The 26,190-nt window shown below is 41.9% G+C and overlaps 1 protein-coding gene across 1 annotated transcript in view; it reads left to right on the top strand.

The window, feature by feature from the left end:
* The window catches only part of ADCY10 (adenylate cyclase 10), an 81,435-nt gene that overhangs the window by 47,222 nt on the left and 8,023 nt on the right, over nt 1-26,190 (top strand). The window contains exons 18-29 of the mRNA XM_005896960.2: nt 1,169-1,297; nt 5,270-5,551; nt 5,674-5,964; nt 10,790-10,859; nt 11,425-11,656; nt 13,563-13,670; nt 14,178-14,359; nt 18,414-18,570; nt 21,693-21,897; nt 21,976-22,072; nt 22,611-22,726; nt 23,613-23,730. Of these exons, the coding sequence (XP_005897022.1) occupies nt 1,169-1,297; nt 5,270-5,551; nt 5,674-5,964; nt 10,790-10,859; nt 11,425-11,656; nt 13,563-13,670; nt 14,178-14,359; nt 18,414-18,570; nt 21,693-21,897; nt 21,976-22,072; nt 22,611-22,726; nt 23,613-23,730 (1,987 nt within the window). The remainder of the gene's footprint in view (nt 1-1,168; nt 1,298-5,269; nt 5,552-5,673; nt 5,965-10,789; nt 10,860-11,424; nt 11,657-13,562; nt 13,671-14,177; nt 14,360-18,413; nt 18,571-21,692; nt 21,898-21,975; nt 22,073-22,610; nt 22,727-23,612; nt 23,731-26,190) is intronic.

The raw sequence follows: 26,190 nt of genomic DNA, 5'->3' as shown, positions 1-26,190 counted from the left end.
ACTTTATTTCCCTTTCATTCTGTCTCATGTCTGGAAATTCTTTTCCAACCTGTGCCCGGACCATGACATTGCAACTCAAGTGTTAATGAATGACTGGAGGGACAAATAAGTAACACATTTTGGAGTACCAGGAGAAAAAATTACCATGCAAGTTTATATTCAAACTTCATTTTTAATATCTTTCTTTTATTAAAAAATGAGTTCTTAAAAATTTTTTTTAATTTATTTTTGGCTGCACTCAGTCTTTCTTGCTTTGTGCAGGCTTTCTCTTGTGGCAAGTGGGGCTGCTCAGTTGTGGTTTGTGGGTTTCTCGTTGCAGTGGCTTTTCCTGTTGCAGCACTCAGACTCTAGAGAAGAGGCTCAGTAGTCTGGCAAGTGGACTTAGTTGCTCCAAAGTATGTGGTATCTTAGTTCCCAGGCCAGAGATCAAACCCATGTTCCCTGCATTGGTAGGTGGATTCTTAACCACTGCACCACCGAGGAAGTCCCTAATATCTCTTTCTGACAATAACTATTCTTAAGTAGAGTACAGTCTTCTACAGAATGCGCTTGCCTCTGAGTGTGGGTATTTCAGTGTGCATACAAGTATATACTGTAAGTATACATATAAGTGTATCATATACAGTAAGTATGGGTTTCCCAGGTGGTGCTAGTGGTCAAGAACCTGCCTTCCAATGCAAGAGACATGAGACACCAGTTCGATCCCTGGGTCATGAAGATCCCCTGGAGGAGGGCACAGCAATGCTTGCCTGGAGAATCTTCAGGGATAGAGGAGCCTAGTGGGCTATGGTCTATACGGTTGCAAAGAGTCAGACGTGACAGAAGTGATTTAGCATGCATGCACGTATAGTAAGTATAAACTGTAAGATACACCCTGATAATCTTTGAATCAAATTTTTGTAAAACTGCATGTATTATGGAAGACATTCAGTTGTTATTACCAATCCTTTTTTTCTTGGGCAGGGGAGGGAAAGAAAAACATGTTTTGAGTAAATTTTGATTTTCATATGTCAGCTTTACTTAAAACAGTATTCCAGAATACTTTAGGGGCTGACACACATCTCTGCCTGCTCATTCTCATGTGAGACCCAACTCTAAGTTTATTGGAAAACCCAGATAATAATAGGACAATGACTCTCAACTTTTCTTCCCTTATACCTCTCTATAGAGAACTTTGCTAAGCCAACAGAGGACTTAAAAACATTTACTTTCAGTCTTGAGGAGGAAAATGAAGAAGTCTGTAACCTCGCTAGTGGTGTCAGATTGAAAAACTTGTCACCACCAGCATCATTAAAAGGTAAAGAAAATGTGACCTGGTGTTCATTTTCCAGGACCCAGATTTTCCTCTTGCTTTCTTTAGAATGCTTCAACAAAGGAGAAAGTGAGAGGGTAACAGACAGGAAGGCTGGGGTCTCCAAACGGAGGAAATAGGCTGCAAGCGTTGGACATTGTTTCTCTCTCTCTTAAGTGGCAGGAGGAAACAAACTACAAGTGTTAGATATTTTCCCCTTCTCTGTACAAATTTAAAAAGAGGTTTCTTTTAAAATTCTGTGTCACCATGACAACACCTGGTTCTACCTGAACTTAACTTTTCTCCAACCTTGAGCTAACCAAGGCATTTTTCTTATGGAAATGTTTTTCTTAAGCTATGTTAATGAACTATGTATTTATCCTAAACTGTCTTCAAGTTGGTTCTGCCTAAGACTCAAAACTGACTTGACAAACCAGTATGTTTTACTCATGCAAATATTCTCTTAAGCTATGTTAATAAGGGGCTTCCCTGGTGGCTCAGAGGTTAAAGTGTCTGCTCTGCAATGCAGGAGACCTGGGTTCAATCCCTGGGTTGGGAAGATCCCCTGGAGAAGGAAATGGCAATCCAATCCAGTATTCTTGCCTGAAGACTTCCATGGACAGAGAAGCCCGGCAGTCTACAGTTTGTGGGGTCACAAAGAGTTGGACACGACTGAGCAACTAACAGACACACACAGTAGCTATATAACATCTGGCTAAAGACTAGCAGGAGAGGCACTCTTTCTGCCCGCTTCTGATGTCTATGTCAGAAGCTTTCTCTACCTCTTTTATACTTTAATGAAACTTTATTACACAAAAGCTCTGAGCGATCAAGCCTCATCACTGGCCATGGATTGAATTCTTCTCCTCCGGAGGCCAAGAATCCCGGCATCTTGCACAGCTCAGCAACAACCTTTCAAAAGGAAGATAGAAGACTGGCTTTATCTGTTTCATGTTACCTAGGCAATGGGAAGGCTCCATGGTAGGCTTGCTTTTCCTTTTCTAAATAGAAGCCGCCTTCCTCCTGTGCATATTCTGGAGTCTGATTTGAACAAGGTTTTATTCAACTGCATAAAAGAATGATGTATAGTACATTTGCAATTAAGCAGAAATCAAATAATGAGAGAAAATCTAACACTGATACTTTTTCTCAGCTATCTACTTCTGAAATGACAAACAAGGGAATTTATATCAAGAAGGTACTATTATTCATTTCAAGAGAAACTAATTTCAAGCACTGTTCTAGTTTGCATTCAGCTCAAGTCCATGCCTTCTATGGAAGGTTCAAATGTTTAGTAGAAGGATGAGATTTCAAGTTCTCAGTCTTCAAAACAGCATTGTTTGTGTTTCATTCACTATGTCTAATAAAGTAGCAAGGTAGACTAGTTTGGTTTCTTTTAACCAGTATTTTTTTATTGAAGAAGTTGGTTTACATACAATGTGTATTAATTTCTACTGTACAACAAAGTGATTTTTGTTATATATATTTTATATATGAAGTATATATATATATATGTATATTTATATACATATATATACACAAAATTATATACTTTTTTTTTAACTGTACTATGTGGCTTGCAGGATCTTAGTTCCTCAACCAGGGATTGAACCCAGGCCATGTCAGTGAAAACCCAGAAACCTTACAAGTATACCTCCAGGGAATTTCCATGTTCTTTTTTCTATTATGGTTTATTATAGGATATTAAATATAGTTCTGTGTGCTATACAGTAGGACCTTGTTGTTTATTTATTCTTCATATAAAAGCTTACATCTGCTATCCCTGCTTACATCTGGACTAGCTTGGTTTCTACAATGTTCTGTGGACAGGTTGAAGAGTTCATATTTTGTCCTGATGTGGGTGATGCAATAGACGGATGTACTGGTCAAGAGTCCAGGAAGTTATGTGAGCTTTGATACTCAAGCTTAGATGGAATTGGAGCTAGGAGCTCTCTGCCACTTGGTCTTGATCATAGAAATAATAATGAGTTGTCACAAGAATGAAAACTGGGAAAGGTCAGTTTTCATTCCAATCCCAAAGAAAGGCAATGCCAAAGAATGCTCAAACTACTGCACAATTGCACTCATCTCACACGCTAGTAAAGAAATGCTCAAAATTCTCCAAGCCAGGCTTCAGCAATACATGACCCATGAACTTCCAGATGTTCAAGCTGGTTTTAGAAAAGGCAGAGGAACCAGAGACCAAATTGCCAACATCCGCTGGATCATGGAAAAAGCAAGAGAGTTCCAGAAAAACATCTATTTCTGCTTTATTGACTATGCCAAGGCCTTTGACTGTGTGGATCACAATAAACTGTGGAAAATTCTGAAAGAGATGGGAATACCAGACCACCTGACCTGCCTCTTGAGAAATTTGTATGCAGGTCAGGAAGCAACAGTTAGAACTGGACATGGAAAAACAGACTGGTTCCAAATAGGAAAAGGAGTATGTCAAGGCTGTATATTGTCACTCTGCTTATTTAACTCATATGCAGAGTACATCATGAGAAATGCTGGGCTGGAAGAAGCACAAGCTGGAATCAAGATTGCCGGGAGAAATATCAATAACCTCAGATATGCAGATGACACCACTCTTATGGCGGAAAGTGAAGAGGAACTCAAAAGCCTCTTGATGAAGGTGAAAGAGGAGAGTAAAAAAGTCGGCTTAAAACTCAACATTCAGAAAATGAAGATCATGGCATCTGGTCCCATCACTTCATGGGAAATAGATGGGAGAACAGTGGAAACAGTGTCAGACTTTATTTTTTGGGGCTCCAAAATCACACCAGATGGTGACTGCAGCCATGAAATTAAAAGACGCTTACTCCTTGGAAGAAAAATTATGACCAACCTAGACAGCATATTGAAAAGCAGAGACATTACTTTGCCACCAAAGGTCTGTCTAGTCAGGGCTATGGTTTTTCCTGTGGTCATGTATGGATGTGAGAGTTGGACTGAAGAAAGCTGAGTGCCGAAGAATTGATGCTTTTAAACTGTGGTGTTGGAGAAGACTCTTGAGAGTCCCTTGGACTGCAAGGAGATCCAACCAGTCCATTCTGAAGGAGATCGGCCCTGGGATTTCTTTGGAAGGAATGATGCTAAAGCTGAAACTCCAGTACTTTGGCCACCTCATGCAAAGAGTTGACTCATTGGAAAAGACTCATGCTGGGAGGGATTGGGGGCAGGAGGAGAATAGGACGACAGAGGATGAGATGGCTGGATGGCATCACTGACTCGATGGACGTGAGTCTGAGTGAACTCCCGGGGTTGATGATGGACAGGGAGGCCTGGTGTGCTGCAATTCATGGGGTCGCAAAGAGTTGGACAGAGCGACTAAACTGAACTGTCACAAGAATAAATGAATGCTGGAGCAGATAAGAGAAATTTTATTGCCAGGAAGTTCCAGGGTAGCTAGCGAAGTAGATTAGGGTAGCTAGTGAAGAAGATAGGGTAGCTAGTGAAAAAGATAGAGACTGACCCACTGGAGAAGTCAGCACAGAACATGGAAGTTACGCCCTGCTCCTTTTTATTTTCTTGGCTGCACTGGGCAGTTTGTAGAATCTTAATTCCCCAACCAGGGCTTGAACCCAGGCTTTTGGCAGTGAAAGCCTGGAAACCTAACCACTGAACTGACAGGGAATTCCTGGGTCCTGCCCCTTCTGACCACTGTGGCCTCCCATGACCTCTCCTCTCCTCACACACCCCTGTCACATTTTAACACCAAATCAGAACACCTTGAAATTGATCTTATTGCCGTGGCCAATGGGACATGCATATTTTTAGGTCATAGCATCTCCATCTTTTTACTCCTGAGTGCTATCTGCTAAGTAGGTACTAAGCAAATACTTCTTTTGGCTTAGCTCAACTGGGTATAGTTTTATGAACAGGAACTGTAGAGCTGGACAGTTTTCCATCTCTAGAATGCATTTGATAAAGACAGATGACTAATTCCCAATTTGTGTGGCTTTCTACCTGCAGAAATCTCTCTGGTCCAGCTGGATAGCATGAGCCTGTCCCATCAGATGTTGGTGAGATGTGCTGCCATCATTGGCCTAACTTTCACTACAGAGCTGTTGTTTGAGATTCTCCCTTGTTGGGACATGAAGATGATGATCAATGCCCTGGCAACCCTTGTGGAATCCAACATCTTTGATTGTTTCCAGAATGGCAAGGAGCTCCGAATGGCCCTAGAAAAGAACGCAGCTTCATTTGAGGTGAATTATCGATCCCTTTCTCTGAAGCCGCTCATTGAAGGAATGGGTGAGTAGAGCCTGGAAATGAATCATAGTTCCTTCAGTTTAAGGCACATTTTGATAAAGGAATGGATCTGTGTTTTGTAGCAGAGGCTGACTTATTTTCCATGGTGTCTCTGTCTTCTCTAGACCATGGTGAGGAGGAACAGCTCCGTGAGCTGGAAAGTGAGGTGATTCAGTGCCACATCATTCGATTCTGCAGCCCAGTGATGCAGAAAACAGCCTATGAGCTGTGGTTGAAGGACCAGAAGAAAGCGATGCACTTGAAATGCGCCCGCTTTCTGGAAGAAAACGCCCACAGGTGTGAGCCCTGCCGAAGTGGAGACTTCGTCCCCTTTCATCACTTCGCAGTGGATATCCGGCTCAACACCTTGGACTTGGATACCATTAGGAAGATGGCTAAGTCCCATGGATTTCGAAGTAAACTTTTTTCATTCCTAATTAGTCCTAATTATTCCTGGGGAAAACAAAGGCAAGACCTATAAGGAGTAGATCTAGACCATGAGGGTTTCAAGTCCTCTTCTGGCTCAGACACCACAAATGATGAGACTTAAGCAGTGTAGGTCAGTGAGGCAGGGAGAGTTGAGGAGTGTACCTGCAACTGAGTTGGCAGAACCAATCTCACTGTGAGACTGTCAGGATGGATATGGGGATAAGGACTCTGGTAGAAATGAGGTATGACCGGAGCTCAAATGATAATTTCCAAAGGGGTAAAACAGACAATCACGTCAAGGGGTGGAACCCAAGGAGGGGAGCATGACCCAAGAGGGAGTAATGTTTCTTGGCAGATAAGAATGCTGTTTCTCTGTGTAGTTTGAAACAAGGTTCCAGTAGAAAAGGAGTATGAGTGGGAGAGAATTAGCCAGGACTAAACAGGTCAGGGTCCCAGAAAAGAGGGCTTGGGTTCAGGACAGGGATTCATGATGTTAAAATTTGTACCAAGTACCTAGATACAATGAATGTTGCAATCCAAAGTGAGGCAAATAGATGAATGTACAGACAAATAAAATATACAAAGGAAATAGTTGAGTATCAGCTATTATCTTGGATCCTTCATCCACATTCAAGATATGAAATGAGGAAGAGTGTGGAGAAGGCTAGGATTTGTGGGGAGATTTGGCAAGAACTGAGGAGTAACTGTGTACCCCCAAGTGGGTTACTTCCTTCATCACCCCAACCCTAGGAAGGTGTCTCCTTTGAAATTGGTTTGAGGACACAGAAAACCTCATACCTAATGAAGCCAAAGCACCCTGTGGCTGAAACAGGATCAACCTGCCCTCCCAGAGTTTGGGAAAGGATTTATTTATCCCATAAATCAGATATAACTCACCTGGGAGAAAAAGTCAGCCTGCTGCCACTTTAAGTTGCTCCCAAGAGTACCCCTAAGAGTGTGAGAAGACCCCTAGTAGTGGACTGCTGGAATAAAACAAACATTAAGAGAGCAGGCAATGGAGAGCTAAAGAAGATACATGACCAGATCAAGGTAGCTTCAGTGAAGAGTCCCAACGTAGGGCTACAGTCAAAGCACCAGCGAAAGTATTCATAGTAAAGAGTTGACTGACAGATAAAAGGGAAAGAATACTCCAGACTCTCTGGAATCAGTGAGTCTTACTTTACAAATACATATATAATATAAATATGTATGTTTTAATTAATTTACTTGTTTGGTGAGGAGTAAAATCAGCTGGCAGCTAGCAGACAGGTCAATTGGAGCAGAGCTGGTCTTCAGCAGGCTGGCTAGGGCCACCAGAGAGAACAACTTGAGTTATTCAGGTTCTCCAATGTACCATAACTTTCACTCCGGAGCATATATGTTGGGATGTCTCTGAGAAATGTCTGCTGATGTCCATTCATCAGCACCTTCAGCTGAGTGAGGCTAGGGCTCAACTATTTCCCTTATCAGAATTTTTCACCTATTTAGAAGGGTATCAACTAGATATCTTTAAAGACATTTTTTAGATTTCCTGAAAGTTTTACCATAAAAACAATAGTCCCAAGACCTACTGTCCTCCATTCGTATGTTCAGTAGTTCTTCTCATTTTTTTTTTAAGATTTTTTTATTTTTTTGGTGTGGACCATTTTCAGTGGTTATATATGGATGTGAAAGTTGGACCATAAAGAAGGTTGAGCACCAAAGAATTGATGCTTTCAAATTGTGGTGCTAGAGAGGACTCTTGAGAGTCCTTGGAGTGCAAGGAGATCAAACCAGTCAATCCTAAAGGAAATCACCCTGAATATTCATCAGAAGGACATCAGTGATGCTAAGCTCCAATACTTTGTCCACGTGATGCAAAGAACCGACTCATTGGAAGAAACCTTGATGCTGGGAAAGATTGAGGGAAGGAGGAGAAGGGGGCGACAGAGGATGAGATGGTTGGATGGCATCACCAACTCAATGAACATGAGTTTGAGCAAAATCTGGGAGATAGTGAAGGACAGGGAAGCCTGGTGTGCTGCCGTCCATGGGGTCACAAAAAGTCAGAGAGGACTTAGCCACTGAATAGCAACAAAATTTTTAAAGTCTTTTATTGAATTTGTTTCAATATTGCTTATGTTGGTTTTGTTGGCCATTAGGCATGTGGGATCTTAGCTCCCCAACCAGGGATGGAACCTGTACCCCCTGCTTTGGAAGGCAAAGTCTTAACTGCTGGACCATGAGGGCAGTCACAAGGGGAAATATTTTTAACTTAGCTCTTCTTTCTAGTCGTTACCTCCATATGCTAAGTGATATGTTAATGCTGCTTTTTAAAAAATCAAATTCTGACATCACCTGTTTTAGTCTTGCTATGGTAGGTGAAAATCTAACTTTATTACACCACTCTTGGGCACCTCTCTCCCAATGTTGTTATAGCACTATCATTAGATAAATGAATCAAGTATCTACATTATTAAGACTATGTAACTGCTGTTATAGAACTAAGTAATATACTGTGAATAGATTTCTTAAAAAAAGTTTATTTTTCCTAGAGTTTTTATGAAATTTTCTTTTTGCAATGTCTTTGCTATAATATCCTGTTTCAGTCTTGGCTGAAAGACAAAAACAAAGACATTTGTTATCTCCAAATCTCCCCTAAGTGTGAGGTATGCTTTTAAGTAATATTGGAGAAGGGCATGTTAATATCATACGAGTTTCAAGAACACAGCACTAGGTATGAATCAGTGAAGTTGATTCCCTTTTCAATTCTCTCTCCTTCCTAAAAACTTATTTTCTAAGTTTTGATCCATTCTAAGGATGGACAGCCCACGGACTCACTCCTGGGTTCTTTCCTTCCACCTACTCCACCTAATTCTTCAGGGACCACTCCTCTTATCCCTTTGATCTTCTCAATATGCGATTTTCTCATTCAACATTTCATTTACTCATTTAGTAAATATTTATTGAGTTTCTTATATGTGCCAGAGGTTGTTCTAGGCACATCGATAGAGCAGAAGGAGCCAGCAAAATGGGCAGCCATTGAGGAAAGAAAGCAAGGGAATGGGTGTTACAGAAGCTGGTAAAAGCAAGGAGAGGTCAGTTGTTGCAAATACTGCCAAGAGGTATAATGAGATGCAGACAAAGATGTAATATTTGGATCTGGCAACTTGTTTTTACTGGTAACTCTAACAAGAAAGTTTTAGAGGAGTAGGAGGATAAAGGCATAATTCAGTTTATTCAGCTTCTATTCACCAGAGATGAACTGGATGGCAGACTAGGAAAGTGAAAGTCACTCAGTCGTGTCTGATTCTTTGCAACCCCATGGACTATACAGTCCATGGAATTCTCCAGGCCAGAATACTGGAGTGGGTAGCCTTTCCCTTCTCCAGGGATCTTCCGAACTCAGGGATCAAACTCAGGTCTTGCACATTGCAGCAGATTCTTTACTAGCTGAGCCACCAAGGAAGCCCAAGAATACTGGAGTGGGTAGCCTATCCCTTCTCCAGAGGATCGTCCCACCCCAGGAATGGAACCGGGGTCTCCTGCATTGCAGGCAGATTCTTTACCAACTGAGCTATCAGGGAAGCCAGACAGCAGACTAGGAGAGGTGGACAAATCAGTCCTTATACAGTATGATAAAGGATGATGATAGAGGCTGATTGGGGCCATTGGACACACAAGTTTGGGCACTAACTCTAAGGGGCAAAGGCACAGAAGGCTTTCAGAAGAAGGTGGTAGTAGATACTCAGACTGCATTTTATAAATTGAAAGATCTGTGGAGTAATGCATTTATCTTGGAGTCCGGAGACTTATATCACTAACAGATCTGAGACAAGTCCCTTCTACTCTCTAGGATTGTTCCATCTCCTCGAATGGAGAAGTGGCTGGATTCAACAATCCTCATTTGTTTTCTGTTTTAAGATCTTTATGGAATTTTCTAACCTATTGCAGTCTGGATAGACTGAAGGTTTTAAATTCAAGGCTCTCTGCCCTTAAGTTATTCCCCTTTTGGGGGTATTCCATTAAATGTCAATTTCTCTGTTAGAAGCTGACATCATTTTCTTCAGCATTATTAATTTATACTTTGAGTTGTGCTTAGTCACTTCAGTGTGTGACTCTTTGTGACCCCATGGGCTGCAGCCTGCCAGGTTCCTCTGATCATGGGGATTCTCCAGGCGAGAATACTGGAGTGGGTTGCCATGCCCTCCTCCAGGATACTTGTAGTAAATTATGATTGTGTTATCATCTAAAACAAACCCCACTATTTCAGTGGGTTCACACAATAGAATGATAGCTTTTTTCTGTCCAGGTAATGATCCAGTGAGCATTTTGACAATGAGCCTTGTTCACAGTCAGTCAGGGACCCAGGCTCCATCTGTGTTGTGGGTTTGCTATCCCTTAGATCTCCACAATTAATTTGTTTTCCTGTGAAAAGAGAAGGTGGTGAAGATATCTAACCATCTCAATTCAGAGGTGACATATATTATTTCTGATGGAATCCCATTTTTAAACTCAACACATGGCTTCACTGAAGAGTGAATGAAGAGTGAATGTAATAGGAGGAAATTCCATGGTGGGCCAGTGGTTAGGACTCACTCGGTGCTTTCACTGACATGGGCTTGGAACTGATATCCTGCAAGCTGCACAGCATGACAGGGACCAAAAAAGGAAAAAGAAAAAGATGCAAAAGGACTGAGAAATGTAGATCCTGGCTAGGCAACAACAATTTTATTGTGGAAAGGGAACAGGAAGCTTCAGTATACCCCAGACATCTCTGCCACGTGATCATTTCAACGACCGATACAACTCACTTGTTTGTTTATTTTCCAGCTGAAGAAGAGATCACTTTTTCAAGAATAGAGACTTCTAAGAAATCTGAAATATTTTCTGAAAATCTCAGGTACAGTCATCTATAATTGTTTAGAAAGTAGAGCATGAACAATTGGCATTAAATTCAGACCATTGTTAGAATCATTTGTTTGGTCAGTACTCTGGCTCTTTAAGGCACAAGTCAGAGGGTTATGTTTTAAGTCTAATCAGTCATTATGTAACTGAGCAGGATCGTGGTGGGTCCTTCCCAAGACAGACCGTAGCACCTCACGACACCCCATGTCCTCTGCTGTATGTAACTCCTCTCTGAAAATACGTAGATAGTAGTATCTGATTCATACTTCCTGAGTTATTTTACAGATGCTAAAACCTACCAAATGGAGGAAATCTACATTAGATTTTCTTTTATTTTTCTGTCCACACTGTGTGGCATGTGGGATCTTATTTCCCTGACCAGGGATGGAACCTGAGCTCCCTGCACTGGAAGCTCAGAGTCTAAACCACTACACCACCAGGGAAGTCCCTACATTAGGTTTTCTTATCTTGCCCTTTTATTTGTTTTAAAAGATAGTTTCATATCAAATCCTATCTATATCTACAAGTTATTACTCCTATTTATTTCTGCATTTGGACAGTTCTGAAGAAATAAGAGAAAAGATCTTGAGTTTCTTTGATAACATTATAACAAAAATGAAGATGTCTGAAGATAATGTCATCCCTTTGGAATCGTGCCAGTGTGAGGAGATCCTAGAGATTGTCATCATGCCTCTGGCTCACCATTTTCTTGCTTTGGAAGAAAACAACAAAGCCTTATATTACTTCCTAGAACTTGTGTCTGCTTATCTCGTCTTGGGTGATAATTATATGGTAAGCTGTTTCTACCCAGATCACCTCCATCCTTGAGACAAATTACAGATCAGAGAGCCAGAAGGGAAGCTCTAGTTTTTGTTTTGTTTTGTTTTGTTTATTGCTTCGTGTTCTTGATTCCTGCCAGTAGCCTCTTACTTTGAAAATCAAATTGCTCAGAGGGCAAATGACCTGAGACTGAAGAAAGTCAGAACAAACCGCAACTACCATTATACATTATATTGCCACCTTTAAAAACTTGCTATGGATTGTCTACCTATATGAGACTCTGGTCTCAACTCTTCAGTTTCAGTAGAGACTTCCTCAGTAATGTCCCAGATGCATTTGCCCTCTGTCTTCCCCAAATATCTGTCAGCACAATACCTGTAGGTCTTTGAATAAGAACAAATCTAGTTTTACTCTTGTGATCTATGAAGGGGCTCACTCACTTTGGTTTTCATGTAATTTGTGCTAAGTTATCATACATACCTTTAGGCTACCAAAGCACTAGTGAATGCTTCTCCAGGATAACTGTAAATAAGTTTCAGGGCAATACGCCCTTAGAAATGTGGGGATTTGATACATATAATTAAATGAAAGAATTCATTGTTAAGTTGGGAAGCCCTGAACTGAATAAAGATAAGCAGGTTTCTATACTACCAATATTCAGAGCCTTTATATGCTAAGATGCACAGAAATCTCCTGGAGGGTTGGGCTAGGACTGGGACATATTATTTCTCTTAAACTTATTTGACCTTAGATCACTTTTCATAGAGTAGCTGGCTGGACTAAGCTTCCATGAACTCATTTGAGGAAATGTCTTTCTGGGCCTTGCTTCATCTGACTTCCAGCCAGCTTCGGGAAAAGCTTCCCACACCTGAGTAGCCGTGGTTGCCACCCTTCATGCCTGCACTGGTGGACCCATCCAGATTTTATAGTGTGGCCTAATTAACCCCTACAACTTAGATTTATATAAGATTTTTAAATTAAACTATTAAAAATGTCAGTAAGCTCTGGTTCTCAAGTATTTTGAAGGAAAGCCTTCAAAATATAATATGTATTTTATACACATATGTGAAGAAGAGGGTGATGTGGCCAGTGAATCCCAGAAAGAGAAGGTTTAGGTAGCCTTGGGGGCCAACTTGCTGAGCCTGTGCTCACCCTCCTCTCACTCTACAGGGAGTGATGAATGTTCAGGAAAACAATGATTGATTGGAAGCAGAGCCTAGAGCAGGGTCCCACAATGTGCCATTTGCATCCCCCTCTCCCAGCATAGAAACCTTGTCTCCCTTTCAGCCTTCTACACATACCACTTAGACTGCATGAGACCTGGGGACGTTGTCTCACCTTATTTTACTCTTCAAGTCTGAGCTTGCCTTTGTGTTCACATGTGCCAAGACTCTCTTAATGATGTTTCATTGAAGATGAAGTGACAAAGGTTGTTAAGGGCCTTAACTTTCTCTTCTACCTCCCAAAGATGGCCCTGACCAGAAAAAAAAAAAATGGAAACAGTCCATGATTCATTCCATAAGTAGAGACTGGCCTTCATGGATGTGGGGATGGTCTCAGGAGCCATGAGAACATGGTTGGAAATAGGGGAGCTGGGGATGGAATTACTCAAAGAGGGAAACTGCCCTGGGGAAAACTTCAGGTAAGATGTCTTATATGACAACATGAAGAAAGAAGGAGATTTCTAGATTCATCTTCTAGAATGAGAGATTCAGTGACCAAGATGGACATGAAGGTGATATGTATCTTCAGCAGGAACTTTCTCCACCCCTCCTTTCTGATCAGGGGCTAAAGGTAGAGATGGAATCAGGAGCTGGAGTGGTCCTGACTCTCTTCCTCCAGTGGAGTTTGGGGCAATGGCCCCTGTGGTCCTGATCACCGTTGACTCAACATTTTCTGCTCCTTGTGCTGGTTGCAGGCTTATCTATATTTGAATGAGGGAGAGAGGTTGCTGAAAATTCTCAAGAAGGACAAATCTTGGAGTAAGACTTTTGAATGGGCTACCTTTTTTACCCTCAAAGGTCAGGTAAGAAATTATTAGAAACGTGATTAACCTGTTATTTATCACTGGGGCTTTATATAGAAGAAGTCATAGAAGTCATCCCTATACTTTCTACCTCCTCCTCCCATCCTCTGCCACAGATCTTTTCCAAGACTCCAGGATCCCAAGCCCTGGGACTCAAACTTCCTTACCATCACTTTCTGCAGCAAGATCTTCCTTAGCCTCTCAGTGACAGCTTTATGAAATATTTTTTGTAACAACCTCCAAAAAAGGGACAGGAATAAGTAAACATTTTCTCAGAGGTAGATTATGAACAATGAGGATGCAAAATCCTAGTCATTCAACCATCCTTCCACAGATATATCCAAGAAACATTTCAGATTATGCCAAGCACAGGAGGATTTTGCTCCTGGGCTTTAAATTACTTAAAAAAAAAAAAAAATTCCTAAATTAAGTATTTTTGGAACATATAAACCAAGCTTGGAATAATTGCCTTTTTCTTTCCTTTCTTCCCCTTTCTTCTCCTTCTAGGTCTGTTTCAACATGGGCCAGATGGTGCTTGCCAAAAAAATGCTGAGGAAGGCTCTGAAGTTCCTCAATAGAATCTTTCCTTACAACTTAATCTCCTTGTTTCTCCAGACTCGGGTTGAAAAAAACAGACACTTTCATTATGTGAATCAGAATCAACAGGCCCAAGAGAGCTCACCTCCAGGGTAAGGAAAGAGCTGCAGAGAGCTAGGGGTCTCATCTGACTCTGCAGAAGGAGAGAGACCTGCACATAGTCCAGCAGTCCCCAAAGAGCGGGCCTCTAACGGGCGCGAGGAGTCCAGGTGGCTTGCTAGTGAGGGAGAGGTGGCGGGCTCCCAGGCCAGGGCTGGGTTGCCTCAGAACAACTTAACAGGCAGCTTTTGCCAAAGGAGTTCAGGTGACAAAAACGTAAAGGAGCCCTTTGCAAGATGAGCTCCAGTGCCTCCCCTACTCGTCTCACCCACTAACCCCTTGACCATCCATGTTTCAATGGGAATCTGTACCACCTGTTCCTAGAGCCTCGGTCAAAGTCATCTTCCAATTCAGTGCTAAAACCCTGGGTATTGTCCCTGCCCCAGAGAAAAATGGCAGGTCCTGAAGACATCTGCTAAAATTCAAAATGGCCCATCCATTTTTGTATCTCCACTGATAGAAAATCTGTGGGTTACAGAGGGTAGCTATCGATCAAGATTATACCATTAAGATCTGTACATTTCAACATGTAAATTTTATCTATAAAAGAACTACAAAGAATAATGAGGTGGTGTAGAGGAGGGATACAGTGAGTAAAATAACAGATGCAATGATAATGTTGATAGTTGTTGGAGCTGAATGCTGGGTATATGTACCTCATATTTTTCTGTTTTATTGTGTATGTTTAAAATTTTCCACATCAAACTTTTTATAATATATTCTACCTACCTAGGAAAAGACCAAAAGAGGTGTCACCTAGTTGGGGATCTGGAGAACTGACAGATGATCTGTTCCACCCCGGGAGAGGCCGGTAGCAATATTCCTACAGGTTCTGCTGCTGCTGCTGCTGCTGCCAAGTCGCATCAGTCATGTCTGACTCTGTTCGACCCCCATAGATGGCAGCCCACCAGGCTCCTCTGTCCCTGGGATTCTCCAGGCAAGAACACTGGAGTAGGTTGCCATTTCCTTCTCCAGTGCATGAAAGTGAAAAATGAAAGTGAAGTCGCTCAGTCGTGTCTGACTCCTAGCGACCCCATGGACTGCAGCACAGCAGGTTCTGCCTGAGATACAAATACCTATGTCTATGAGCAAATGGCTGAAATCCTTTTGCAACCTCACCAAAAACTGCCTTCCCCAGTTTCCTGAAAGTGTTCTCTTGACTGGGGTAGGGTGGAGGGGGACAGGGTTGGAAATGAGGTGGAGCTGAGCCCCTTTGCAGGTTGGAATCGGGCTCCTGAGAATCTAAAGCCTGCTGCCTCAGAGGATGCCAGGGGAGAGAGGGGCAGGGAGAGGCTCAGTAGAGATCTCTCTGAGAGATAAGAGAGAATTGAAGTTTGGGTCACAGAGAGTTGTCAGATGAAATAAAGGATGCCTAGTTAAATTTGAAGTTCAGATCAATAATGAATGATTTTTTTGTTTAGTATACATTATATCACACAAGATACTTAAGGCATAGGCATTTTAAAAGAATTATTTTGAAATTCAGATTTAACTCAGCATTCTATATTTTCATTCCCTAAATCCAATAAGCCTAATATACAGCCCCATTTTGTAAAAGGAATAAGAAGTTCCTGCACAAGAGGAGTGGAGAAGGCAATGGCACCCCACTCCAGTACTCTTGCCTGGAAAATCCCATGGATGGAGGAGCATGGAAGGCTGCAGTCCATGGGGTCGCTGAGGGTCGGACAGACTGAACGACTTCACTTTCATTTTTCACTTTCATGCATTGGAGAAAGAAATGACAACCCACTCCAGTGTTCTTGCCTGGAGAATCCCAGGGACGGGGGAGCCTGGTGGGCTGCCGTCTATGGGGTTGCACAGAGTCGGACATGACTAAAGTGACTTAGCAGTAGCAGCAGCAGCACAAGAGGAGAAGGTGAAAAATTGATGATCAGGAAGAAAGTACAGAGCTTAAAATGCTCTCCAGTCAAAAGGTTCTCATCTCAAAAATAAGGACACAAAGAAATACCTTTAATGTCAGAGTTTCCATAGCTTCATCCCTGTTATAAGGGATTTTTACATTCTCCATGTTTCCTTAGAACCTTTAAAAAATAATTTCCACAACAGAATGAATGTCGTCAGTGTTACTGAACTGAGAGTACCTGGAGTTCTTCATTACGAATCTCTAGGATAGGGACTTCCCTGCTGGCCCAGGGTCTAAGACCCTGTATCCCAGTGCAGGGGGGCCTGGGTTTGATCCCTGGTCACGGAACTAGATCCCACATGCTGCAGCTAAACTAAGACCATGTACAGCCAAATAAATATTCTTTTTTTTTTTTTTTTTTCTCTAGGATATCTTTATTCCTTCTCAACTTTACTTAAGATCTCTTTTTTGATAGTTATTTATAATTATATTTTGTTTTCTTGGCTTTGTTAAATTACTAATATTGTAGCCAGTTTAGGGTCCCATTTTTATCACAAACAGAAAAGATCGGGGGCTACATTATCAATTAAATGATTTGCGGAGGCTGAGACTGAGTCCCCAAACATTCTCGGTAGGTGGTCAGTCATCCTTTCCTTGAATAATTCCAGCACAGGAAGTTCACCATCTCCTGCAGCATTTCCACCCCATAGTCAGAATGTGTCTTAGTCCCTCTGGACTGCTATGACAAAGTGCCACGGGCTGGGTAGCTTATTAACAGCAGACTATTGCTCACAGTTGTGGAGGCCGGGAGTCTGAGGCCCTAGTGGCAGTACAGTGAGGCCAGGCCCTCTTAAGACTTCTTGTCATATCCACACTTGGTGGAAAGGCGCCAGGAACTTTTATAAGAGCTCTAATCCCATTCAAGAGGGTTCCGAGAATCATAACTTAATCGTGTCCTAAAGGCCCCGCTACTAATCCTGTTACTTTTTAGGAGTTAGAATTCAAACTTGGGGGGATGAATTCAGACCACAGCAGAATGGATTTGTGTAAAGTACTCATTTCATTTGTTGAGCTAAGACCTAGGTCCTGACAGCAGTGTGTATAGGAAATGACACACTGGACTGGCTAGGCTGGAGGTGGAGCTGCAGTCCTGGCACTGTTACATTCTAGCTCTGTTACTTTTACTTAATTACTTAACCTGAGTCTCACTCTCTGCTTATGTAAAATGGGGTTAATTATTCCTTCCTTTATTATGGAGTCATCCTCAGACACAAATGAGATAAAATTATATAAATGTGCTTTTTAAATAATTTCACTTAAATGGCAGTGACCTGACAGGGGCCAGGTCTTATATATAACTAAATTATAAATAAATTTATAGATGTAAATAAAATGATTTACATCTGTGCTCTTACATATAAATAAATTATCTTAATTAATCATCACAAAGCATTATGGTTTCCATTGTGCAGTGGAGAAAATGGGCTTCATAAAAACTAATATGCATGTACAACAAGGTCCTACCGTATAGCACAAGGAACTATATTCAATATTCTGTGATATATCACAATGGAAAAGAATATTTTAAAAAATAATGTATATATGTGTGTGTGTGATTGAATCAGTGCTATACAGCAGATATTAACACAACATTTGTAAATCAACTGTACATCAATAAAAAATATTGCTTGCTGAAACTGAAAAAAAATTAATGTGCATGTTAATTTACATGTAGGGCTTCCCTGATAGCTCAGTTGGTAAAGAATCTGCTGGCAATGGAGGAGACCCCGGTCTGATTCCTGGGTTGGGAAGATCCACTGGAGAAGGGATAGGCTACGCATTCCAGTATTCTTAGGCTTCCCTGGTGGCTCAGCTTGTAAAGAATTTGCCTGCAATGAGGGAGACCTGGGTTCCATCCCTGGGTTGCGAAGATCCCCTAGAGAAGGGAAAGACTACTCATTCCAGTGTTTGGGCCTGGAGAATGTCCATGGGGTCGCAAAGAGTCGGACACAACATGTAAACTTAATTTTAAGTTTAATTTTAAGTTTAAGTAAGGGAAACAGGCCTCAAACTCAAGTCTATTCAGACCCCCACGCTGGTACTGAGGACTCTGCACCTGTGCTTCCCTCAAGTATGTTGGTGATGATACCTTTTTCTTTTGTCCCGTGTGTATCCTTTAATAGGAAGAAGAGGCTGGCACAGCTTTACCAGCAAACCACTTGTTTCTCCTTGCTGTGGCAAATCTATAGCTTAAATTTTTTTTTCCACTACAAGTATTATTGTCACCTGGCAGCTCTGATGCAAGTGAATACTGCACTGGAAACTCAAGATGATTTCCAGGTAGGTATTTTTATAGCTGCTTTTTATATATCTGAATCTCACTTGGAGAGAAAAGCCGGATGAAATCCAATCAAAATTCAAAATAATGAAGGTATAATAAAAGCCTTCCAGGCTGAATTGTTCTGCCGAGGCCCACAGTTGTCAAACATTTTGATCCCAGAATCCCCTTATACTTTTAATAATTGAGGACCTCAAATAGCTTTTTATGGGCTTCCCAGGTGGCTCAGTGGTTAAAGAATACGCCTGCAATGCAGGAGATGCAGGAGACATAGGTTTATCCCTGGGTCGGAAACATCCCCTGGAGAAGGGCATGGTAACCCACCCCAGTATTCTTGCCTAGAGAATCCCATGGACAGAGGAGCCTGGTGGACTGCAGTCCACAGGGTCATAAAGAGTCGGAAGTGACTGAGCATGCATGCAATAGCTTTTTATGTGGGTTTGTATATTTCTATGGGTTTATGTACTTTTATATGGGTTCATACATTTATATAGGTTGTATCTACTGATATTGCTATATGTGAAACAAAAACTGAGGTACTTTAAAAATATTTTGGGGGGACTTCCCTGGCAGTCCAGTGGTTAAGACTCCATGCTTCCACTGCAGGAGGCACAGGTACCATCCCTGGTCAAGGAACCGGAATCCTACTTAAAAAAAAAAAATTTAAAGAAAATAAACCAATGACACATGAATATAATGAGCATTTTCATTGGAAAAAAATGCTATTTCCCCAAACAAAAAATTTAGTGAGAATGGCATGTATTACATTTTTGCAAATACCTTAATGTCTGATTTCACAGAGGACAGGCTAAAATCTCAATCTGCTTCTATCTTCACTTCATTGTAATGTCACCTGATTCTCTCCTGGAAAACTCCACATGGTACACATAAGAGGATGAAGGTGAAAAAGAAAATGTAAAAGGATAATTCTTTTTAAAAAGATAAAATCATTCGTCCAAAGGTTAGGACTCTGTGCTCGCACCTCTCACTGCCTCAGCTCAATCCTTGGTCAAGGAACTAAAATCCCATAAGCTGCACAAAATGGCCAAAACAAAAAAATGTAAAAGAGCACACATCAAAGATTTTATTGAGCTCATTAAAATTAGTGAGAGAACTAGTAAGACGTTACAACTGGTTCCCAGGAGAATTTAATTTAAGAATGTATGCAAAACTAGTCAAGCCACAGAGCAGGAATAAAATCACTTATATTCCACCAAACATTTATATTTCTATGGAAAAGAATCATTTACATCACTACCAGTTTTCTATAGTATACAGAATTGTAAAGTAGCCCAATGACAGTGAAAAGCAGAGATTACCTTGGTAAGTAAGCTGGACAGGACACATTTTGATTTTGTTTTGTTTTATTTTGGCCCATTTCAAATTCTTTCACTATTTTTCCTGACCCAAATCTCTTGATGTTATGCGATTCGCTTTGATCTCTTCACACCCTGAGTTCCTAGAATGGTGTCTGCCATGTAGTAGGTACTCAACAAATATTTTTTTTGAATGAAATGTTTTACTTCTCCTTCATCCTTGGGGCTATCTCCTAAAAGTGTGGTGGAGTAAGGGGCAGGGAAGTCATAAAAGGGAAAAGTCAAAATTGGAAAGTGAATCAAAAGATGCTTGTTAACAACATGGCTGTGACCGAGGCCAGAAGAGGAGGGAAAATCTCCCCTGGGTGTTCAAAGCAGATGAGGTGCTCTGTGTAGGATAACAGTGAGAAACAGAACGGGTACCAGGAGAGTAGTTTCCAGGGCTTCCCCAGTGGTCCAGTGGTTAAGAATCTGCCTGCCATCGCAGGGGCCATGTGTTCAATCCCTGGTCTGGGAAGAGTCCACATGGAGCAGAGCCACTTAAAGCCCACGGGCCACAGCTACTGGAGCCGATGTTCCTAGAGCTTGGACTCCACAAGAGACGCCCCGGCAACAGAAGCCAGTACACTGCAACGTGGAATAGCCCCTGCTCACCACAGCTAGAGAAAGTGCGCACACAGCAACCAAATGTTCATAAAGACAAAAAATAGTAGTAAACAATACAAGAAAATAATTATTTAAGAAAAGACCGAGAGAGAAGTTTCTAGGACTCTACAATGTATCTGTAGTGTGACTACTAGCAAATCACATAACCTGTAGCTTTATATTTTCCTCATAAAGTGAAGCAGTTGGCCTCAATTCTCTTGGTCCAAATCGGAGAAGAACTAAGCTTTATTACAGATTTGATTTTTCATTTGCCCAGCAATTCTCTTTCTCTCACCTCCCCTCCCCGTTTCCTCCCTACTGGCTGCATTATCTTGAAACTCGTTCTAAACGAGGAATAAAGGAATTCCCTAAATGCCTCCAGACCATTCTACCATGTGAGGTTCTGTCTTTCTTCTCTTTGTATTTTTCAAAATAGTTTATATGTATTCGGAGCTTTGTGGGAGTTTGGGTGTTTTTCTTTTTAGTAGTAAACTGTGTCTGTAGAAGGGACTCTCTTCAGCCTTCTCTAAACATTTCTATCTTGGAGTAACTTTATCATTTTTAAAGAGCTGTTTAAAGAGTAACAAACTTCTCATACATCTTCCAATTAAGTTCAGAACTAATCCTTACTTTTTTTTTGAAAGCAAACAAAACCAAATCAACCTTTCTTTATTAAATAACGAAAGTAATACATGCTTGTTATAACACTAAATTAAACATCACAGAAATGCATAAAATAAAAAGTTCTTCAAATCTTTCCTCCAACTGCAACAAATAGGTAAACTGCTTTTTACAATTTGGAATAAATCCTTCCAGGCCTTCTGGTATGCAGTCCTATATCCACATATATAAGCGATGGCATTTATTTTTCACAAAAATTCAAGTTCTTGTATTTTGTCAAGGACTCTCTATGGGCAAAAGGGGCCATTGAGCTTGTCTTATATAGTTCATGTTTAATGCATGAACTCATGCATTAAACTGCAGGAACTCAGCTTAATTTCTGTATCTAAGCCCATGGTTTGGTCAAATGTCCAGCTCCATTCCAAAACTCAATGAATCCATGTTTACTGGCAGATATTGGGTGATATCCTGGTCTTTCTGCTTTGGGTTCCATCTAAGTCTTGCCCCATCTCTCCTCCTTTCCTCCACTGCTGCCATTTCAGATCATTAAGGCCTACCTGGACTATTCGCTGTACCAACATCTAGCTGGCTACCAGGACGTGTGGTTCAAATACGAGGTCATGGCCATGAAGCAGATCTTCAACCTCCCCCTGAAACGCGAGGGCGTTGAAATCATGACCTATGTGGCCGATAGGCTTGGTTACATCAAACTCCTAATGGGTCAGTTGGACTTGGCCATTGACTTAGGTAAGGGCTGGCTGGTCAAGAAAGGGCATGCAAATACAGGTAATAACCAGAACTATACTGGAATTGTTTTGTTCCCAGGTTCTCGAGCCCACAAGATGTGGTCATTGCTTCGGAATCCCAATAAACACTATCTGGTCCTCTGCTGGCTTTGTAAATCCCTCTTCTTGAAAAACAGGTATTTATCTCAAGGAACTTTCCAAAATGAGAGGAAGAAAGATATACTTATGGAATGTTCTGGATTTACTTAACCCTGGCCATAGGATGGGGAAGGGAGTAGGGTTTACCAAAAGCTGGTGTAACCAATGATCACCACCCTTTGGATGTCACTGCTCTCTCACAGAATTCGTTCCCAGGCACCATGTCTACTCTGGTTGTTCTGGCCAGTGACTGGGCTAGACAGTCACCCCAGTGTGTGGGGATCAGGCCTCCAGCACTGCCAGGGGGCAGAAAGGGAACACTCTCATAGGAGAGGCAAATGCCCAGAGAATAGCCAAGACCAGAGGCCCAGGACAAGTTGGTCTGACTCTGGCCACCCTCATAGAGAGGTCTATGAAAGAACAATTGAACAGAGTCAATTTGAGATTTAGGAGTAGGTTTGAAGTCTGTTTCAGGATTGTATTTGGTTCTGCATTACTGGGCAGGACTGAGACCAGAACTGAACTTCCTTCTCTCCCCCCACCATTTTTTAATCCTACCACCTTTTTTTTCCATAGGTACAAGCAGCTGATCCAGGTTCTGGGGTGGCTGTGGGATCTTTCTGTAGCAGAAGACCACATCTTCAGCAGGGCGTTTTTCTATTTTATTTGCTTGGATATCATGCTTTATTCTGGTGAGCATGACCTTGGAATTTATGAGAACTGGGGATCCAGGGGACTCATGTTGGTGTGGTGTGGCAGCGGTCAGGGCAGGAGTATTGAGACCTGTGGGTTTCTGGCTGGAAAGACATACAGGAAAGGGAAGGGGAGAACCTGGTGTTATGAGCTAAGGAGCCATCTAGAAAGTGCAAGGATTATAAAGGACCAAGAAGAAAGAAAGTTTAGAATTTAAGCTGCCAGTTAATGTGTCAGATCATTCATCATGCAGTGATAGTGATCGTGACCGATGGTGTCTTACTATGTACCTTCCACTAGCATATTTAATTTTTAACAGGATATACTTAGCGATTTCATGCTTTAAAGTGAAGGACAGGGCTGCTAATGCTAAGGGTTTCATTCACTGGTAGCTGTTGGTGATTTGGAAAACTAGTTCTTCTCTGATAATCTTCAGGTTATACCAGGCAGGCAGTGTGCATATTAAACCAGAGCTGGCAACCTGGGCATTCTTTTTCCCACCTGTATTTTCAAAAGGGGATGCAGCTATTGCTGCCAGCAGGGGAAATGTGGATGGGAAGATTGAGAAGTCCCAGGCTGCACTGAGGCTGATTCCTTAGATGCAAGCAGGGAGGTTGGTTTAACTCCCACTTCTGCCTGGTTGACACTCTGTACTTGTAAGTGATATGCATAAACTTCCACAAAAGCAGAAACTCAGCAAACGCAGGGTAGTGCGGCCACCTGGTTGTTGCAATCTACGGGGCCCTTTGGACTCATGAAGGAATCAGAGATTGAGACCTCTCCTCACAGTGGGAACTATTCTGGGAGTTACTAGGCCAGAAAGATGATGATACCCCTCCACTCTCAATCTACCAGCCAAGCTCTCCTGTTTCTCTTTTATTTAAGGCTTTGTTTATAGACCCTTTGAAGAGTGTTTGCAATTCATACACCAAAATGAAGACAACAGACTCCTCAAATTCCAAAGTGGAATGCTCCTGGGACTTTACTCGTGTATCGCTATCTGGTAACACTGTGTTGCATAACACTAAATTGCCAAATTTGAAAATGTTGGATCCTGGAAGACTTCTATGAGATTTGCTAAAAAGAAAGGGAAAGTAATTTTTAACACAGATTGAAGGTGACAGAGCAGATTTACTCAGAAAGGCACCTTGGGGATTACCTAGTTCATCCCCCTCAACCAAGGCCAGAACAGTGATACTACTTAAATTGTATTCAGTGAAACAAACACTTATCTCATACAAAGCATGTTGTGTTAATACAGAGATCTATAAGAAAAGAGTACTTGCTTCTGAGAAGTGTTGGGATTTGAGGGAGACTAATATATAGCACACTCACCCCCTCCCCACCCCCAAGATGGAATCGTAATCACTGTTGATAGAGTCCATGTTGGAGGACATGGCTTATGTCTGCAGAGAGGTGAGCTTCTTGATATTGAACCTCAGGATTAGACTTCCCTATCAGCAGTAAGAAGTTCTAGAAAACTCTGCCCCTTCTCCACCTCATTAAGGCAGGTAGTACCATGCTACCTGTGTGGGCACCAGGCTCTCACTGGGTCTCAAGATGAAAGAGAGCTGCTGCTGCTGCTGCTGCTAACTCGCTTCAGTCGTGTCCGACTCTGTACGACCCCATAGACAGCAGCCCACCAGGCTCCTCTGTCCATGGGATTCTCCAGGCAAGAACACTGGAGTGGGTTGCCATTTCCTCCTCCAATGCATGAAAGTGAAAAGTCAAAGTGAAGTCGCTCAGTCGTGTCCGACTCCTAGTGACCCCATGGACTGCAGCCTACCAGGCTCCTCCGTCCATGGGGTTTTCCAGGCAAGAGTACTGGAGTGGGGTGCCATTGCCTTCTCCAGAAAGAGAGCTACACCTGCCTAATTCCTGTCCCAAAGTCACCAGCCAGCTAAGTCACTCCTTACCACTGGAGGTGTGAGTGAGGCAGGGAAAGAAATGGAGAGTTTTGCACCAGTCGTGCTCCCTCACATGGAAGGATGCTTCAGGAGGGTGGAATAAGCAGGCCTCCTACCCCATTAACCCATTAAGCCATTAACCGGCTAAAGCTTCATCTTTTAACCCATACATTTTAAACTCAGTAGGGCTGCAACTATGACCTTAGCTTCAAGGAAGTAGATTAATAGTAAGGCTCCAGAACATTAACTAAATTACTGCCACAGCCATCCCCAAGACTTAAAAGTTATTCCCTATTCCACTTCCCATCTCAAATTATATAAGCAGTCATGTGGGCTTCCCTCATAGGTCAGTTGGTAAAGAATCTGCCTGCAATGCAGGAGACCCGAGTTCAATTCCTGGTTTGGGAAGATCTGCTGGAGAAGGGATAGGTTACCCACTCCAGTACTCTTGGGTTTCCCTTGTGGCTCAGCAGGTAAAGAATCTGCCTGCAATGCAGGAGACCTGGGTTCAATCCCCATTGGGAAAATCCCCTGGAGAAGGGACAGACTATCCACTCCAGTAGTCTAGCCTGGAGAATTCCATGGACAGGATCCTGGCAGGCTACAGTCCATGGGTTTGTAAAGAGTCAGACATGACTAAGCGACTTTCACACACACTTCCCATCTCAAATTATATATGCAGTCATGTAGTCCAATATTTAGAGATTTTATGATGTTAAATGACAATGCAAAGACATTCCTATATAAAGTGCCACAGACTAGAGCAGTTTCATATTCAAATAGAAATCTCCTTTTATTATAAAACTCATTGGGAGAAATTAAAATCCAAAAATTTGGATTTAAAATTTAATTTAATTTACACTTTGCTAGCTAAAGTCTAAAGTAATAGAAGTCCAAAGTCAAATTAATTTGCACATGTGAGTTAAAGTTCAAGGAATCTAAAATTCAAAAATCACCTTAATTTCTTATTCTACTCTATCTTCCCTGAGGAGTTCTTGCAACAACTGTAGCTTAAGACAATACTGCTCCCACTTTATGGGCATAAGAATCATCTGGAGAGTCCATTAACTCAGATTTCTGGTCCCATCCCCAGCGTGTCTGATTCAGCAGATCTAGATTGGACCAGAGAGCTTGCATGTCTAAGAAGCACTCGGGTGATGCTGACGATTCCTTTCTATGGTCCACACTTTGAGTAGTGTTAGCCTAGGCTCTCTCTCTTTAGAATCTCTCTCTTTGCTCTGTTTCACTTTTTGAAATTTTTTTCCCTTGGCCACATTGCACAGCTGGCAGGATCTTAGTTCCCTGACCAGGGATTGAATTGGGGCCCTCAGCAGTGGAAGCACAGAGTCCTAACCACTGGACCACCAGGGAGTTCCCTCATTTTTTAGAGTCAGAGAGTTAAATGGTACCTAATATTATCCAAGTATTCCCCCCAATTCTATTAATTTCAAATCATCAAAAAAGTTCTATTCTGTCCCTGCTTCATATCAGATAATTTCCCCTGAATAGGCCAGTGGCAGGCTTCCAGAGACCCACATTCTCGTAGCTACACCTCT

This window comes from Bos mutus, chromosome 3, assembly GCF_027580195.1.
Source record: "Bos mutus isolate GX-2022 chromosome 3, NWIPB_WYAK_1.1, whole genome shotgun sequence".
NCBI classification, from domain to species: domain Eukaryota; kingdom Metazoa; phylum Chordata; class Mammalia; order Artiodactyla; family Bovidae; genus Bos; species Bos mutus.
Note: the sequence above shows the minus strand (reverse complement) of the source record. Positions and strands in the feature narration are given on the sequence as shown.